Source organism: Prionailurus bengalensis, chromosome A2 (assembly GCF_016509475.1).
Source record: "Prionailurus bengalensis isolate Pbe53 chromosome A2, Fcat_Pben_1.1_paternal_pri, whole genome shotgun sequence".
Lineage (NCBI taxonomy): Eukaryota > Metazoa > Chordata > Mammalia > Carnivora > Felidae > Prionailurus > Prionailurus bengalensis.
In genome coordinates, this window is record NC_057348.1 from 86,574,481 (window position 1) to 86,592,137 (window position 17,657).

The 17,657-nt window shown below is 33.8% G+C and overlaps 1 protein-coding gene across 8 annotated transcripts in view; it reads right to left on the minus strand.

Moving 5' to 3' along the window:
• Positions 1-17,657, minus strand: part of PCLO (piccolo presynaptic cytomatrix protein) — a 419,720-nt gene that overhangs the window by 210,728 nt on the left and 191,335 nt on the right. For all 8 annotated transcript variants that reach the window (XR_006298484.1, XM_043588726.1, XM_043588723.1 and 5 more), the window contains exon 4: positions 8,805-9,464. Coding sequence is in view for 7 of the 8 variants with exons in the window: in XM_043588726.1 (XP_043444661.1) it covers positions 8,805-9,464 (660 nt within the window). In the remaining variant the exon portion in view is untranslated. The remainder of the gene's footprint in view (positions 1-8,804; positions 9,465-17,657) is intronic.

The window sequence follows — 17,657 nt, forward strand, 5'->3', positions numbered from 1 at the left end:
TAGTCAGTTAAGCATCTGACTCTTGATTTCGGCTCAGGTCATGATCTCACAGCTTGTGAGTTCGAGCCCCCACATCAGGCTCTGTGCTGACAGCAATGAACATGTTTGGGATTCTGTCTCACTCTCCCTCTCTCTCTGCTTCTCTCCTGCTCATTTTCTCTAATAATATTAGTAAACTTAAAAAAAAATCAAAAAGACAGTGACATATTATTCACAACTCTAGTGCAAAAAGCAGTAAGTACTCTTTGGTTTATCATGAATTAACTTTCCAGGTCATTTCAGATGTCTTCCCAGGAAAAAGTTACTTATCAACAATTCCAAGACTTTAGTTAGTAGTAGGGCTTATGAGCACCCAACTAATATTGGTTCCTTTATCTTAAGAGCTACACGTTAAAGAGCTCAGCACAGGTGAAGCAGACTTCTAATAAAATCTTTCTAGATGGTCCACGGGGAGGGATGTTTCTATCTCCTTATATCCTACACATTGATGAACACAATTTCTTTGAGTCCAATATGCTTCCTATGTCTTTCTCTATCTGCCTTCCCACTCTTCACTAAATCATAGTAAACACCATAACCAGAGAGGTGGGGTACCTAAGCTCCTTGTGGAAAAAGAAAAAAAAAGGTAAAAAAAAAAAGATCTTTCAGAATCAAATTGTGATAGTGACATTTATATTCTTTATTTTGCATGTGCATAGGTTATAAAACAACAATGTAATACAGTATCCATATATGGAGGAAACGTAACCATTGTTATATATAACAATTCTTTTGAGTATGATAAAAGAGAAATTACAGTTTTATACAAGGGATTCTGCAGATTCTACATTTTATAAAAATAAGATTAGGACCAGACTTATAATGTAACAAAGAGAATTAAGATACATTAGACAGGGGACTAACACACATAAATATCAAAATACCCATCCTGCAATCTCCTTATGTGGCCTATCTCCATGTCCTCAAGCTTTCTTTCTTTCCCTTAGTACCATGTTCTACCCATTTCTCCCTCCTGCTGCTCTCCCGGTCTCTTTCCTCCACATTCTGCAGAGGATTCAATCATTATTTACCTATGATGATGCTGTGATGATTTTCCCCTCTAAATGACTGTTACTCTCCATATTATCAGGTGGTAAAAGGCTGCAAAGATTTTGCTCTATATGCTTGCGGGTCTAAGATAAAACATTTGGAGTGTTTAATAAGAAAATCAAGTTAGGCGACCAAAGGGCATTGGTCTGAATTTTTCAGAAGAGACAGTTGCTCATGTATTTATTGTACCATGGTACAGTGAAAAAAGTCCTAATGTCAACTCTTCTCCTACTAACTCGCATACCAAAGTCTTCTGGTAGAGGCGAGTGATCTTCTTCACTACACGGTTAGCTGGTTAAATCTCAGATCACATACCAACCAGGCCCTTTGGCTCTTTAAGGCACCTACCCATTCATCTTTTCACTCACTGCTGCTAAAAACAGAAACAAAAAAAGAAAAGAAGTTTTACTTCATGTACAGAGAGGGGCACACTGAGGCACTCATCTGTCCAAGCAGTGATCACTTCTATGGCTATCTACTTTTCTCTGGGAGGTATGTGAGTGGGGGTACGAGTGAAATTCGTACTCACACAGGTTAACTGGGCTACACAGCTAATATACACTGCAAAACCCTTGCTTCCTGGATAATTTTTTTTTTTTTTTTAGACAAGGGAATAATGTGATCAAATCAGAAAGAGTAGATGGAACTAAGAAGAACATAAAACATGCTGTATAAGTTGGGTTTGGTTTTCTCTATTCCATCTTCAAATGGGTGTCTGAAGTACTGTTAACTTGAGAGGAATATGATCAAAGTATTTATGTGAGGGAGGCATAATTTGGCTTATTTTCTTCCAAGTTTTAAGTCCCTAGGACTAAAAGATTGGGAGTTTTCTCCTAATTGCTTCAAAAATGTGTCGTTACATACTTATTTTTGAGAAGAATATTATGTTACTTGTGATAATATATTCAAACTTAATAAATAGATCCAACAGTTCTTTCTAAATTTCGTATGTATTATATATAACACATATATGCATTTATGTGCATAAACATCACGGTGGTTTATTACTTATGCATTATTTTCTTCATTTGAATAATCAGAAGTTGAAATTAATTACCCATTTCATTTTTTACATGTAATACAATCTAGAATGACCTCTGAAATTAAATTAAGAAGAAAACTCCAGGCATCTACCTTTTATGTGAGAATTTTGTCATCTTAGATGGAGGCAGTGAGTGGGAACAAACATAATTTAAGCACACCTTTTTTTTTTTATAGCAATGTCATTTTTCAGTTCCCCCGAGGAACACATTTTCCATGCATTTTTCTAAGTACATTTAGCATTAGATTCCATTTCACTTACTTTTACTGTTATTATTATTGCACTTTTCCCATGTATAGAATTATGGTACTTGAGACTTGAGTGTTTCTAAGTCTGTGTATATGAAACAATTACTCAAAACTTTCAGAGGCTAAGATTCATATATTTGTTTACTTACTAACCCAAAACAGAGAGTGGAGAATTCCTTTTCCTTCCAATATTCCACTGCCATTTGTTGACCTGGAGACCAGTCAGAGACAGGCAGTGATGAACTAATCCCCAGGTGAAACTCTTCTGATGGTATCATATCTTGAAGCCTTCTCTAGTGATGGAGAAGGTACAAAGACACACCGTACTGCCAAACTTAGTTCTGCCCTTTCACAAATACTGAAATGGTCAGCCTTTCATACTGAAGGTAAATGGAAGTTTTTTGAACATTACTGTAGTTACCACCTGAATTCTTGGTTAAACTTAAGACTGGACAAAGAAAGGATACAATATTGCTTAATTTTCCCAAGCCATTTATTTCAATGGGCCAACGTAAGACAACAAATGAATGATCTTTAATCATTTATACAATGTTAGGGTCAAAATGGATTACCAGTCTGAATGTTCCAAAAATTCTGAACAAGACTAAGTCCATAAAATTCACTGGGACTGGACAGAAAAATCAAATAGTCTCACCTACAGGAAAATCCTTTTCACTACAGAAAACCTCATTGTTTTTCATCCTGATTATTCTATGATATACAATGACTTATATTTAACTTGAATATTAACCCCTTGGTCATTTTAACCAGAAAAAAAAAGTTTACGCTAACGGGCATTCAAATTTTGATTTTTATCTGGAGAACTATATAGTGTTTCAGTGTAATATATCAAATGCAGACAAGCAATATTGTTTAAGTATATAGATAAAAAAAGAGAACTCTGTAGTAATGTGAAATTTTAAAACATTAAACTAAAAAAAGTAAAGAAGGATGTATCTTTCAAATTATTTATTCTACTTGGGGATGCATTTTAATCCCTTTCGACAAACAAATTTTGTGAGAGAGGAATAAACAGAGACAAAAAGGTGTGGCCACAGAGAAATGTAAACAATATGCTGTGATAATATGAATGACACAAATGACAAGTGAATAACTAAAATAACATAAATATATAAGAAAGTAAACAACTACATAAAGTATTTAGGATAATAGTGGAAGCTGCTTAGAGAGAAGAATAATTATAATCATGTAAAGTCAGTACGGTACAAGTGTCACAGGAAAGAATTATGTGTAGTGTTCAAATGCCATGATTTTATAATCAGAACTGGACTACAATCTTAGCTTTGCTGAATTCCCAGCCATGTGATCCTGAGCACAGGAATTTAGTTTCTTTCAACTTAAAAAATATACAATATTTACCTCATTCATCGTTGTGTGGAAGAAATGATCAAGAAAATACTTAACACAGTGCCAAGAATATTGTAAGAGATAAAGTAAGAGTATTATTTTGATTTCAAACAAAAACAAATTTAAAACCAATCAACATAGGGCGTTGAGCAGCAGGAGCACCAGCCACAAGGGAGAAAAGTGGCCCAGAGATCCAAGTGGGAGGTTGTCAGTTGGGATGATGGAGGGGTGCGGCATTTATGCACAGAGAAGAACTGAGTACAGGTGAAGAGGGCAGAAAGGTCAAACTACCTTCAGGAATTACACAAGGGCGTATTTATTTGGCTGTTGTTCTACGTATCACTTGTGGGAATATCAGGCGTTGCTTACAAGTTATACTGGAGCCAAATTCCACAGGGCCGAGAAAGCCAAACTGAGTTATTTACACAGGAGTCCTGGCTGTGGGGTGCAGAAGCCTGGACAGGCCTGCAAAATCATCTAATGGCTACAAGAAGTACATGTGAAGATATATTTTTATACACTGATATAAAAATATTCTCCTAATATTTAGTAAGTGGATTGATGCTAATATTCTTTTACTCCTTATGTGAGTTGGTCATCTGTTTTGTGAAAAATCCTGGGAGAAAACTGAGAGTCACACTCTAAGGAGAAGTTATAGTGAGGTAGTCACTTTATTCAACCATCTTTAGACTGAGGCTTATTATTCAGTTAGGCAGATCTCTGGCTTTTATTTGCTACTAGCAATTACACCTGTTTTCTTAGAATAGGTAAGTGGTAGACAAAAGATTCTGGCAAAACAAAAAATCACGTCACAAAGATAATAATAATGTAAGAAAGACACAAATACTGACACGCTTCATATCATTACAAACTTTTCATCAGCAACATTACAAGAAAAAAGTAATGATGACCAAGTTAAATCAGATGGGACCCAGCCAAAAATGCCCGACATTATCAGGAAACCTATTTGACATCTGTATCGACATCTCTCATTGCTAACAGCAAATCTTACCTAAACACAACGTAAGCTTTAGCACAACAGCAAGTGATATTGTGGCACCAACACAGACCTCTAAAATTTTCTGAAAATAAATATTCCAGTACTTTACCAACTTTCAATAAATTACATAATAAACATTTAGAAGCTTTTCATTTTTCTTATTTCATAATAAAAGAAAAAAGAGCTACACATCATTTGGATAAAATTGGATTCAGTAATATGTACGAAATGATATGGTGACAAATTAAACTGTATTTCTTGTCAGCCAATATTGTTGGAAAGACTACAGAAATAACAGGAAGGTTTGAGAGAAATTTTTAGAACAAAGTAAGTAGCAAAACTTTTGGTAATAACAGAATTAAAGTGTAGATATTTCTAATATGTTCAGTTTATAATATTTACTATTTCTCCTTTAATAATAAAATACTTAAAGTACTACTGTAAGCCAAAAAGGAAAACTATGCCAAAGAAGTAAGCCTCACAATATTGAATGGTTTAAGGTATACATATTTATTTTTTTATGAAAAAACTGTATATTAGCTACTGAAGAGTGGCTTTTTATCTGATTGGAATTATTCTTTTAAAAAAGGGTAAGAATACAGAGATCGCAGTATACCTGTGAAATTCATTTACTACATCTGTTATAAGTAGGTCAGATCTGGACAGAAGACCTCTGGATTTTACAGATGTGACATATGTTTTGTATACTGATGAGACCTTTATATTTTGAAGAGTATATATTTTGTATATTTTGTACTGAGAGAATAACTCTAAAGTTATTTAAATCACAGAGGTTTACTGATTATATAATAGGAAATGAATTTAAAAAGTTGTAGAATATGAAGATGGATCTTTTTTGACAAAAATAGGATTATCCCAAGTTTGTTCAACTTTTTGGTGATGACAAGTGGTTATCAGTAATATACCACTTACTAGATGGTATAAAGTAAATGGAATGATGGAGGGGAAAAAAGTACATAGGAGAAAGTAAACTCTGGTTATCAGCAAAATGGTACTTATTAAGTACTTAGAAAAAACAAACACTAGCTGTTCTTGAAGAGAATTATGGTGTGAAAAGTCCTTTGAAAAGAGATATGTGGAAACCATGTGATTATGCTATATAAAATAACATATGTCATTTTTTTTAATTTTAATTTTTATTTTTAAAAAAATTTTTTTTCAACGTTTATTTATTTTTGGGACAGAGAGAGACAGAGCATGAATGGGGGAGGGGCAGAGAGAGAGGGAGACACAGAATCGGAAACAGGCTCCAGGCTCTGAGCCATCAGCCCAGAGCCCGGCGGGGCTCGAGCTCACGGATCGCAAGATCGTGACCTGGCTGAAGTCGGATGCTTAACCGACTGCGCCACCCAGGCACCCCTCATATGTCATTTTTAAAAGCTGTCGTATCTGCTCATTTAATACATTTTAAACAGAATATTTTCATCTGTTTCTAACCCTTCCAGGTGAAGAATCCCAGTGGATTTTAAAGCAATTCATTCGTGTGTGTGTGTGTGTGTGTGTGTGTGTGTGTATTTTAAATACCGTATTTTCTGACAGAACAAGAACAAATAACTATTGGTCTCATGGAAGATAAGCATTTACCTGTGGAATTTCCACAATTAAAAAATTATTTTCAGTTTCAAACTTAGAGAATAGGTAGCAAGATTTGGGAAGTACAAACTCTGATCCGCTTCTTCCAATTCTGACATATCTTTGTGGATTATCTTTCTTGTTATGGATAGTCATTAGAACCAAATATCAAAATAAGCTTAACTTAGAAGCTGAATTTAAGATAACCCTATCATAAAATTGCAGACCAAGATTTTCAAAAATACTGAAGCGCAATCCATGTTCTCTCTAAAGTACTATTATTAATCATATTTTATTGTGATCAAATGTAACTTTATTTAAATAATTATAATAAAAACAATTTTAGTCTATTTCATTTTATTTTATATTTTTGTGAATGTTTTATACTGTTTATAATATACTAATAAATCAGTGTACACATTTAATTTACAAATAAGTAACACACATTAAGGTTATAAAATAATATTAAAAGTAGTGATAAAAAGACACAACAAAAAGAAAGTGATAAAGGTGTAAAATAAAAAGTGCATTAACAAAATATCTGGATATTTCTCGTTTGGATTCTATTTAACAAGCAATGGAGAAGCATTAGCAATATCTGAGTGATAGAGTGAAATTACGTGCACCCTACAAAATAATTATCTGACAATTATATATGGAGGAAAGGAGAAAGAGAAGGCACAGTGACCAGTAATTAGATTACTCAAATCACTGATGAAAGGGCATGAAGGCCATAATTAAGAGTGTGCTCAGGAATAGGAACTAACAGACAGGAATGTGATGAATTGGATGCCGAGAGCAAAGGGCAGGCAGTAAGAAGAAGCCTCAGATCTCTCAGAAGGGTAGTGACCAGGAAGGTAGAGGCAGGTGAATGATGCTGCCATTACCAGAAACAGAAAGTCAGGAGCAGAAAAAGCCTCTGTAGAGTGTAGATAAAATTCCAACATATTGAGTTCCAGTTTACAGTGAGGCTTCGAAGTGGAACATCTACTGAGTATTTGAAACTGCAGATCTGATACTCAAAAGAGGGGAAGAAGGTGCACAGGTAGACTTAACAATTGTTCATGGGGCTCTCCTAAGAACAAAGAAGACATACCCAAAACAAAAATGAAGCAAAATACAAAGAAAACCTCCTCTTTCAGAAATGAGGAAAGAAAGTGATACAGGGAGTCAACGTAGAACTCATAAAGTATGATCAGAAAGACCAAAAGAGAACAAAAAGGGAAGGGTTATGAAAGCCAAGGGCCATTTTACAAAGGGAGAAATGGTAAAAGTCATCAGGTTGTGCAAAGTGGTAGGCTACAAGCAGTAATGGGTGGTGATGGTGATACTACATCCCGGCAGAGAATGAAGAATATACAGGTACCTGCTCTTTCTGACTCTGATAAACTCATTTATGTTATGAGGGGAGACCAATGATGAATTATCTGTGAGTGATGCATCATATTACAAGTGATGTATCATATTTTATATATATGATATATGTGATATATATGAGATGATGTATTTTATTTATCTGGTATATCATATATCAGAGATCGGTTACTAAACCAAGTGTTAAAACTGTAAATGACTAAAAAAGCAACTAAGAGTTGGGATGCACTACAGATTCTAATTAGAGCCCTAATATTAACTTTTAATATTAATAAATCATTTCATTTTCCTTCAAGTCATTGTTATCTGTGAATTAAAATTAATCAACCAAATATGATGTAAGACCTGGTGTAGCTCTCAAACAATCAGAATTCTTCGAAAAATAACACTGCTGCTTGGGCAGATAGTGGTTAAGATGGGTAGATACCCTTAAAAGTTTGCACTAAAGAAAAAAAATATATATATATTATTCCAGATTATGCCTGGATTATAAATAATCCTTCAATATTAAACAGAGTACATCATATAAAAATCACGTTAAATACTACAATTAACTTTTACAGAAAATGACTTTTGTCCTAAATTTTAGTCACACTTTTTTTTTTTTTTTGGCAACCACAATTATTTAGACCTTTCAATGGCTGATCATACCTTAAGAGGCTTTCAAGTGAAAAGGAACTTGTTGACTTTTGTTTAACCAAGTGACTAAGTAAATAGAAACTTAAGACACGTATTATTTTATGTTAAAGGTAGACACTGATTTTATGTTCATAGCGGAGAGAAGAAGAACCTTAAAGTTGTAAGAAACTATTTTTATTTTTATCTTTATACCTAAAGAATTTTGGTAAATTATTAGATATGCATAAAAGCTAGAAAAATCAATCTGCTATCTCTGCTTTATTTAAATTAGATTAAGCTGTCAGAATGCCAAATTTGTTCATTTCGACAACAATTGTTACACTTTTCTGAAAGTGCTTTTAACTGAAGGCTTTCACTTCCATAATTAGCAGTAAGCACTCTGTGTACTTTGGTAAAAATCTGTAAGTTTTATATACCTAACAGAGTGCAAAGATAGGAAAACAGAACTTACTGTTTTTTCTTTCCCAGGTTCCACCTGATCAGGCTTTGCTGGGCGTGCTGCCTGTGGCTGGTCTTTAATTTTTTGAGGCACCTCATCATCTTCCTTTGACAAACTTGGAGGTGGGCCAGAGGGTTTGTCTTCCATCTTGGTCTGTGGTAGCTTCTCTTGTACAACCTGTGGAGTCACTCTGCCTTCAGGCTTTTCCTCAGCAGTTGGTACTTGAGTCTTAGCTAAGTCTTGTTTCTGTTCCTCCTCCAGAGCTGTTTTTGTTCCTGGAGGTAACTTTTTGTCTTCAGTGGGTGGCTTTTTTTCTTCAAGAGGGGGCTTTTTTTCTTCTGGGAGTGGCTTTTTGTCTTCAGGGGCTGAAGTTTTCTCTAGTTTACTCTCTTGTTTGTGGTCTGTGGTCCCCTTCGAGACAATCTTTTCCACTGATGGTATCTCTTTCACTTTTTCTGGAATGATTTGTTCAGCTTCTGTTTTTACTTCTTGTTCCTTCTTTTTCACTTTTACTTGAGTAGGCATTGCTGTCTTCTGAGATGGTTGTTCTGGAGGGACAGGCATAGGAGAGGCTTTTGGTGCTGAAGGTGTAGGTGGCATTTTGCCCATATCTCCAAGCTGTCCTGATATTGCTCTCTGGGTTTGGCAATTTAAACAAAGCCATTCTTGAATCTGCAAATGAAACAGCAATGAATAGATTAACTATATTATAATGCACCACTTTGGTTGCATATACCAAGGTTAACATCTGGTGATTTCTAGTTGCTTTTCTGTACAGGGAGAAAGTAGACTGTTTTCCAAACCAATGAAATAGTGACTTCTAAGGAAGACTGCAAAAAGACTATTTATAATCTAAAAATATGAGGAATATTTTCCTCATATTATTTTCCATATTAGAGATTGGCAATTCATTCTCTTCACCATAAGAAAGAATATATATATTATATATTATATAATATATATATGATATATATAATATCATATAATATATAATATATGTTATATATATTACATATATAATATATATTACATATATATTTGTATGTAATATGTATGTAATTTGTATGTAATATATATTACATATATATTTGTAATATATATATTACATATATTATATATTATATATTATATATGTAATATATATTATATAATAAATATGTATATTATATAATATATATGTAATATATGTATATTATATACATATATACATATATATGTATATATATACATTATACAATATATATTATATTATATAATATATATTATATATATTATAATATATATTATATACATATATGTATATATGTAATATATGTATATTATATACATATGTAATATATATGTATATAATATGTATGTAATTTGTATGTAATATATATTACATATATATTTGTAATATATATTACATATATTATATATTATATATTATATATATGTAATATATATATATTATATATAATATATATATGGCACTAAAGATGGAGCCACGGAATGAATATATATATGTATATGTATATATATGTGTGTGTATGTATATATATATATATACATACACACACACATACATTTTTTTTTTGGTGAAAAATCTACATTTGTTCCAAACACCGTATTTTTGAGCTTGGTGGCTTTAAAATTAGTATTTCCATCATATGTTTACACAAAACTATTAGATTTTATGGTCATTTTCTTTTAACTACAATTAATCAAGAGCTCTTTTAGGATTTAATGTATAATCTCCTATCTCTTGACGTGGGTCAAATGTGCCTCTATCGACCAGAGTAAAACTTCACAAGGTACATGAAAGTTTTCAAGAGTCACCTGTACATAATTTTCTATCTGCTTTAGGACTAAAAAATAATTTCATTCTTAATAATATTCACATTTCTTATGCAACTGAGCAAAATGCAATCACTGGCTCAAGCGGTCTGATTATCTTATCCCCCAGGGTTTTTTGAATCGCTGAGTCAAACAGTTTGCTATGTTTCTGCTCCTCAGTGTAATCCATAGGCCACCTGCACCAATCAACTGAGATGGTCATAAGACATGCAAATTCCTAGGAATTGCTAAAATTGTTTTAACAGGATCCTGGACTGGGACAAAGATCTGCCTTTTCAATACACTGGTTAATTCTTGATTGATTCTTTTGCAAGCTGAATTCTGATAATCACTCTCTCTTAACACATACAAATGATGGCAAGGGAGGGGCGCCTGGGTGGCGCAGTCGGTTAAGCGTCTGACTTCAGCCAGGTCACGATCTCGCGGTCCGTGAGTTCGAGCCCCGCGTCAGGCTCTGGGCTGATGGCTCAGAGCCTGGAGCCTGTTTCAGATTCTGTGTCTCCCTCTCTCTCTGACCCTCCCCCGTTCATGCTCTGTCTCTCCCTGTCTCAAAAATAAATAAACGTTAAAAAAAAAAAAATTATGGCATGGGAGACTGATTATGTGAGACTAATAATATTGCAGAATTTCTGCCCTATTGATGTATGTTGCACTTTTTCTTACCTTATAGCTATTATAATGTAAGAAGTAAAGGCTATATATGTAGATTCTAATGGTTACATTTAATGAATACCTATTTTGTAAAGACTACAGTTGGAAGTCACACAAAGAGTACTGCATTCATATGCTGCACTGTTTTTTGAGAAGTTCAATTTCAAACTGCTTTTCATATTGGATCACTCTTTCTAGTTACATTACTTAAATTACTCAGAGACAAAAATCACTTACTGTTCTAGAATATTATCAGGGATCTAAGTTTTATTTCTTATTTCAGCTTCCAATTTTTTAGATATCTAAATAATGATGCTTAATAAAAATTAGTGCTTTGCAATCTGTAAGCTATTATAATTCTTATTTGCTTATCTAAAGAGTAAAGACAAAAGTCAGTTATTTACTTTTTATAAGATGCTGTCGATAAAACATCAGTATGCATTATCGGTTCATTTGCTTTTTGTGTGTATGATCATCCAATACCAATTCCCTTCTTAATTTCAGTTCTAAGCAGCTCTAGAGTGAACTGTGGCTTCTTTATATAATAACTTTATATAAAAGTCTTAAGAAAGAAACTGATTTGATCCCTTATGTCAAATACAAAAAGCTCCAGCCCTTGTGCTGAATAGTCCCTAGAGAAAGCAGTGCCATAATACCTACAGAAAATCAATCTTAATCCATGCTGTGGTTTTAAAAACCATTACTCAGTTGAGCCACAGTTTAGAATATTTTCATTCAGAACCTGACATTTTCTTTTTAAACAAAAGCAGACAAAAATAGCCGCATCACTGCTGTTTTGTCACATGGATTCTAAAAACCAAATGCAGGTGTGTGTTAAGCATTCCTATCAGGCCTTGTCCTAATGTAAATAAGTTAGGAAGTTTTTAATATAGCAGGGATACAGGTAACATTACATTGCAGATTTTTATCAACTATAATAGTGTGATTATTTTATGTGAGGTTTTGGAACAAATTGTTTTTACAAAGTTATCATCTCTTACTTTGATACTGCAATAGTATACAGCTCTTGTTAAAATGAAAATAAATGAAATAAAATAAAATGGAAATAAATGAAATTAAAATGAAAATAAAATGAGGGACACCTGGGTGGCTTAGTCGGTTAAGTGTCCGACTTCGGCTTAGGTCATGATCTTGTAGCTGGTTCGTGAGTTCGAGCCCCATGCCAGGCTCTGTGCTGATGGCTGGGAGCCTGGAACCTCCTTCAGATTGTCTCCCTCTTTCTCGGCCCCTCCCCCACTAGCGCTCTGTCTCTCTCTCGAAAGCAAATAAATGTTAAATTTTTTTTAAATAAAAAAAAAAGAAAATGTATTGAGAAAATAAATAACTATTTCAAGGTAGTATACTCATTTTCATATATTTGAAATTTAGGTAATGGGATAAAAGGTATAACCTATTTAATCTATAATGTCACATAAAATGCTTCATTTTTCCAATTTAAAATAATGTTTGATAAACTTAAACAGTGATAACCCACATGACCACTGTCTGAAAAGCAAAGAGAAGGCAATAATAGGGTCAGTCTAAAAAAAAAAAAACCATCTTATCCTGAGAGCCTGGCTGGCCAGTTCAAATTTGTGTTTTGCTTACACTTCCATCCATATTCAGTTAAACCTGATATTTTTATCCTTGGTGTCTCAATTGCATTACTGATTTGCATTTTAAATAAGATCATAAGGACAGGTCTAATTCTTTTGACTTTACATTTTGTCACCAAAGTTACTTTGGAAACTGATGTTACTATCATGTCAAATAACTACCACTTATGTATCTATTATGTATCTATTTATTCTATTTATATCTATTTATATGGAAAACAGAAAGCATATAATGCTTTTAACAGGATTGTCTAATGAATCTACATAGAATATAAGGAATTTGATAATTCATGAATCACAAAGGAGGATTTCTTCACCAATTAGAAAAGCTGAATTGGCAGCCTTATACATGTGTCTCTTTTCTCTGCAGCCCTAGAACCAAAATTAGAATGCCAGCAAGTTCTGCAAGCAGAGGACGTTATAATATCAGTAAGGAACTAAAAAGGGGGGAAACTATTGTAACACCAAAAACTGTATATTTCTTTAAACATGCAAATTTAAATTTTATTTATTAAAAGGGGATAAGAAAAAGCAGCAGTGAGGGTAAAATTGAAAGCAGACATGAGAAAAGCAAAACTGATCAATTTTAACAATGAGTAAAAATGAATTTTCAAAAAAGTTCATTTTGGACAGCATGGGTTATTGTCATTATCGTATCATCATTAAATACAAACACAGTTACTAGAAAAACTGGCTTCACAAATGATAATTTGGGAAATATTCTACAATCACATAAGATGTCAAAAACCATAGTTCACTTTTTTGGTTTTTTTTGCATTCTTTACCAAAAATAATCCCAAGGATTTTTGTTATCACTGTATTCAGAGATTTAATTAAGAAACATTACATGTCTAGGTCCAAAATAAAATGTCGTCTGCCCTCCTAGTTCCTCAACAGCCACACCATTAAATACTCATAATGCTTCTAGTCCAGTAGCAAACTGGAGATAAAATAAGCAAGATGCATAAATTATACAAGAATTCAGTGCAAAAAGTATCACTGCCATATATGACTTTTACCACCTGAAAGGATGTTACCACACATAGCATTAACTCCTTCTGTGAATTGCAAAAGATGGGATTATTCATATTTTGCCTTAAGCTTAAATATCAAAAGACTTACAGGTTTATCTTTAAATATTTGCTTATAAAGCAAATCAGAAAATGAATATATGTTATATATTATGTAATATATATTTATATATACTAAAGGCATTTATATCATTGAGTTTCTTGCATAGAAAATACAAGAAAATACATAGAAAAATACACAGAAAAATACAGATGCTTATGGAGACTTTTTTTTTTTTTAAACAGAAGTCATCATTATGGATCCTGTCAGATCATTTCCATTTGTTTTACTATGTTTTTAAAATACATTTTATTTTCAGTATTATGTAAGTATAATAGTATAAAACATAATAAAAGTTTTTAGCCATATTATTAAATGTATTCAATAAATTCAGAAGACTCTATACTATGAGACCAATCACCTTTTTATTCAGCGTTTCAACATTTATAACCAGGATAACAAATTCATATCCAAGTAGGGAAAATTCTGATAAGCAATTAGCGAATAAAAAACAACTCCATGTTGATCACAACATACTAGAATATATCCAATTGTCAGCTGGTACAATATTAATAAAATGCATTTATTTTAACATCAAATCATCAGGGCTTGTTCAAAACAACGCTCCACAAATCCATTAATCTTAAGAGGAAAGTAGGAAATGAAGGCAATAAAAACCCAGAAAAGGGATGCTGCTATGCTACTCAGCATTTTTCCATCAATAAGCAATTTGCTTTATGTAACATTTCAGCTGTAACTATAGCAACAATACCATTAAGGAAAATCTCAGAACTCCAGGCTGCCTATTTATTTTTCCAAGTATCATTTCTGAAGCATGATAATAAGACCTGCGGCAGGTTGAAAGTCGGCCTTAGACTTAAAATGGCAGAGCTGTGATGGCCGCAAACCATGCATCAGCACTGGTATTTGTACCTGGGAAATCTCAGCTGCGTCTTAACGTGAATTTTCACGAAAAGACCAATCCTACCAATTTGGAAGGTCAGATAGTTTCCATCGATGAAAGTATTTAAACAGAGATTAGGTGCCCCCTACTCAGAATTCTGTGAAGGAAAACCAAGTGATCACAGGAACTGATATTTAATATCTTTGAGTTTCCAGCCCACTATTAAGTTTTTGAGTCAACGATAAGAATTTTACATAGGTTTCTGTGTTTGTTTATTCAGAATGTTATTTTTTTGAGCTGAAAATTATGCTAATAATCTGGTTAGAAATCACTATTTACTCTGGGAGAGAACCAAAGCATAAGAGACTCTTAAAAACTGAGAACAAACTGAGGGCTGATGGGGGGTGGGCTCAGGTCATGACCTTGCAGTTTGCGAGTTTGAGCCCCACGTGGGCTCCTCTGCTGTCAGCACAGAGCCCTGCTTCAGATCCTCTGTCCCCCTCTCTCTCTGCCCCTTCCCTGCTTTTGCTCTCTTACTCTTTCTGAAAAATAAAGATTAAAAAATTAAAAAAAAGAGAATGTATTAGAACATAAATATTCATATTAAAACTAAGAAAAAAACTAATAGGCTAAATTTTAAATATTAATTTTCAATGAAATTCTGACTTTGAAGGGTAAGAATCAATAATGAAACCTAACAGAATATTGGGTGCTGTTAAGAACTTGTACTGGGGTTGTCCTGCCTGGGTTGAAATTTATCAGTGCTCATGTCCCTACTCACCTTTTCTTTTATCTGGATGTTTATTTCTATAAAACCCCACACTCCCATAATCCCACACAAACTCTCTATTTCACTCATTTGAAGCTCTTAGTGTAAGTTTCTATATAATGTAAACTACATTAACAGATATTTCCATAAATAGCAACATGCCAACTAAAATCATGTGTATTACACCAGGGAGTAAAATTATATTTAGATTATAATTGCATATTCTCATTTGACATTCTTTTTGTGTCCATTTTTCTTTGACTAAACCAGGATCATTTTTCTAGTCACTTTCTCATCATAATTCATGTATATTTTTCTAAACCAGGAAAGTGATCTGAGTGTTTGATGTTTTAAATAGCATTAAATAAATAATATATAAATACACACATGCATAATTAAAATACCTCTCTATTATATTAACACAGCTTTGACAGAACTTGAAGAAAATAGGGGGCTTAGTTTCCTTTTAGAAAGATATGTATATATTTACATTTATGCAAATATGTGTATTGATTTGCATGGATAAAAACAACACAGGGCGGGGCACCTGGGTACCAGGGTGGCAAAGTCGGTTGAGCATCCAGCTTTAGCTCAGGCAATGATCTCATAGCTCATGAGTTTGAGTCCTGTATTGGGCTCTGGGCTGACCGCTCAGAGCCCGGAGCCTGCTTTATTCTGTGTCTCATTCTCTCTCTGCCCCGCTCCTGCTTGCACTCTCTCTCTCTCAAAAATAAACAAACATTAAAAAAACTTAAAAACACACACACACACACACACACACAAGGCTCATCTCCCTATATTGCCTGCCTGTCTTCCTTCCTTCCTCCCTTCCTTCATATCCCTCCCTCCCTTTCCCTCTCTCTCTCCCTCCCTGTCTCTATCTTTGTATCTGTACAGAGGGAAGCAAGAAGAGTGAGCTCACTACGACTACTGCTTGATTAACAGATCTATCCGATTTGGGTTCAGTCACAGGGATTAGGGTAACTGATCTCCCAGTAGTGTATATAAAGGACAACTCCAAAGACACAGCTGTTTTCTCACTAGTAACCAAAGATGCAAACTTACGGGTAATCATACATAATTACTGTGTTGGCTTTAGCTAACTCAGCTCTAGCAAAAAAGGAAGGCTTAAAGAGAAGGCTTATCTTCGGATTCATGTCATTTCTATTTGTGATTAAGTGTTCTAGTGCACTACATTCTAGGCTGATAGTTATTTATATGTCTAGTATAAAAAAATAACCAACAGTTTAAAAAATATGCCATGTGTTTTATATGGTGACAAGTTCATTTTTTATAACCAGTTCTCATCCTTCTGCTTTTATAAACTTGTATTTTATTTTGTCCCTATTATAAGAGGTGTACGTTTATTTTGCATGTTAGTTATTACATCAAAGCCAAAAAAAACCACCTTTCAAGGCAAACTTAGTCAACAGTCAGCACTACAGTCCATGAGTAATTGAGTTTTATAACAAATTTTGAGGATTGTAACACACTTCATCACAGAGGAATTTTGTTAAGATTACACAGCTATATGCATTTGGAAGTTAGATTATTTAAAGCACACTGCAGTTGAATGAAATTTGTAGAACAGTTTACAGGATAAACAAAAGCCAGTCCCAACTTTTAAATTTAAGGATCACTGTGGATATAATATTCAAAGACAGCAGAATCCCACCAACTAGGGAGCTTGACACGTGTATGAAGGGGAGGGGTTGCACCAGACTGACGGGATGATGGAGAATGCAGGAAGGTGGCTGGGAAGATTGGGTAAGTGGTAAGCCCTTCCACAGTGCAGTAGAACGTGGTGCAGGACTGGAAACGCTTTTTGCAAGGAAGAATCAGTGTGTTGATTTTGCAAGGTATAAACCCGCCTAGGATAAACTCTATTTACAAAAATTATCTTTCCTAGTTTCCCATTATAATGCGGCGCTACAGACATTCTGTGTGAGATGGGGAGGGCAGCAGCAAAGCAGCAGCTATGAGTGCTTTTTACAAGCTCAGAAAGTTGGGACGGGGTC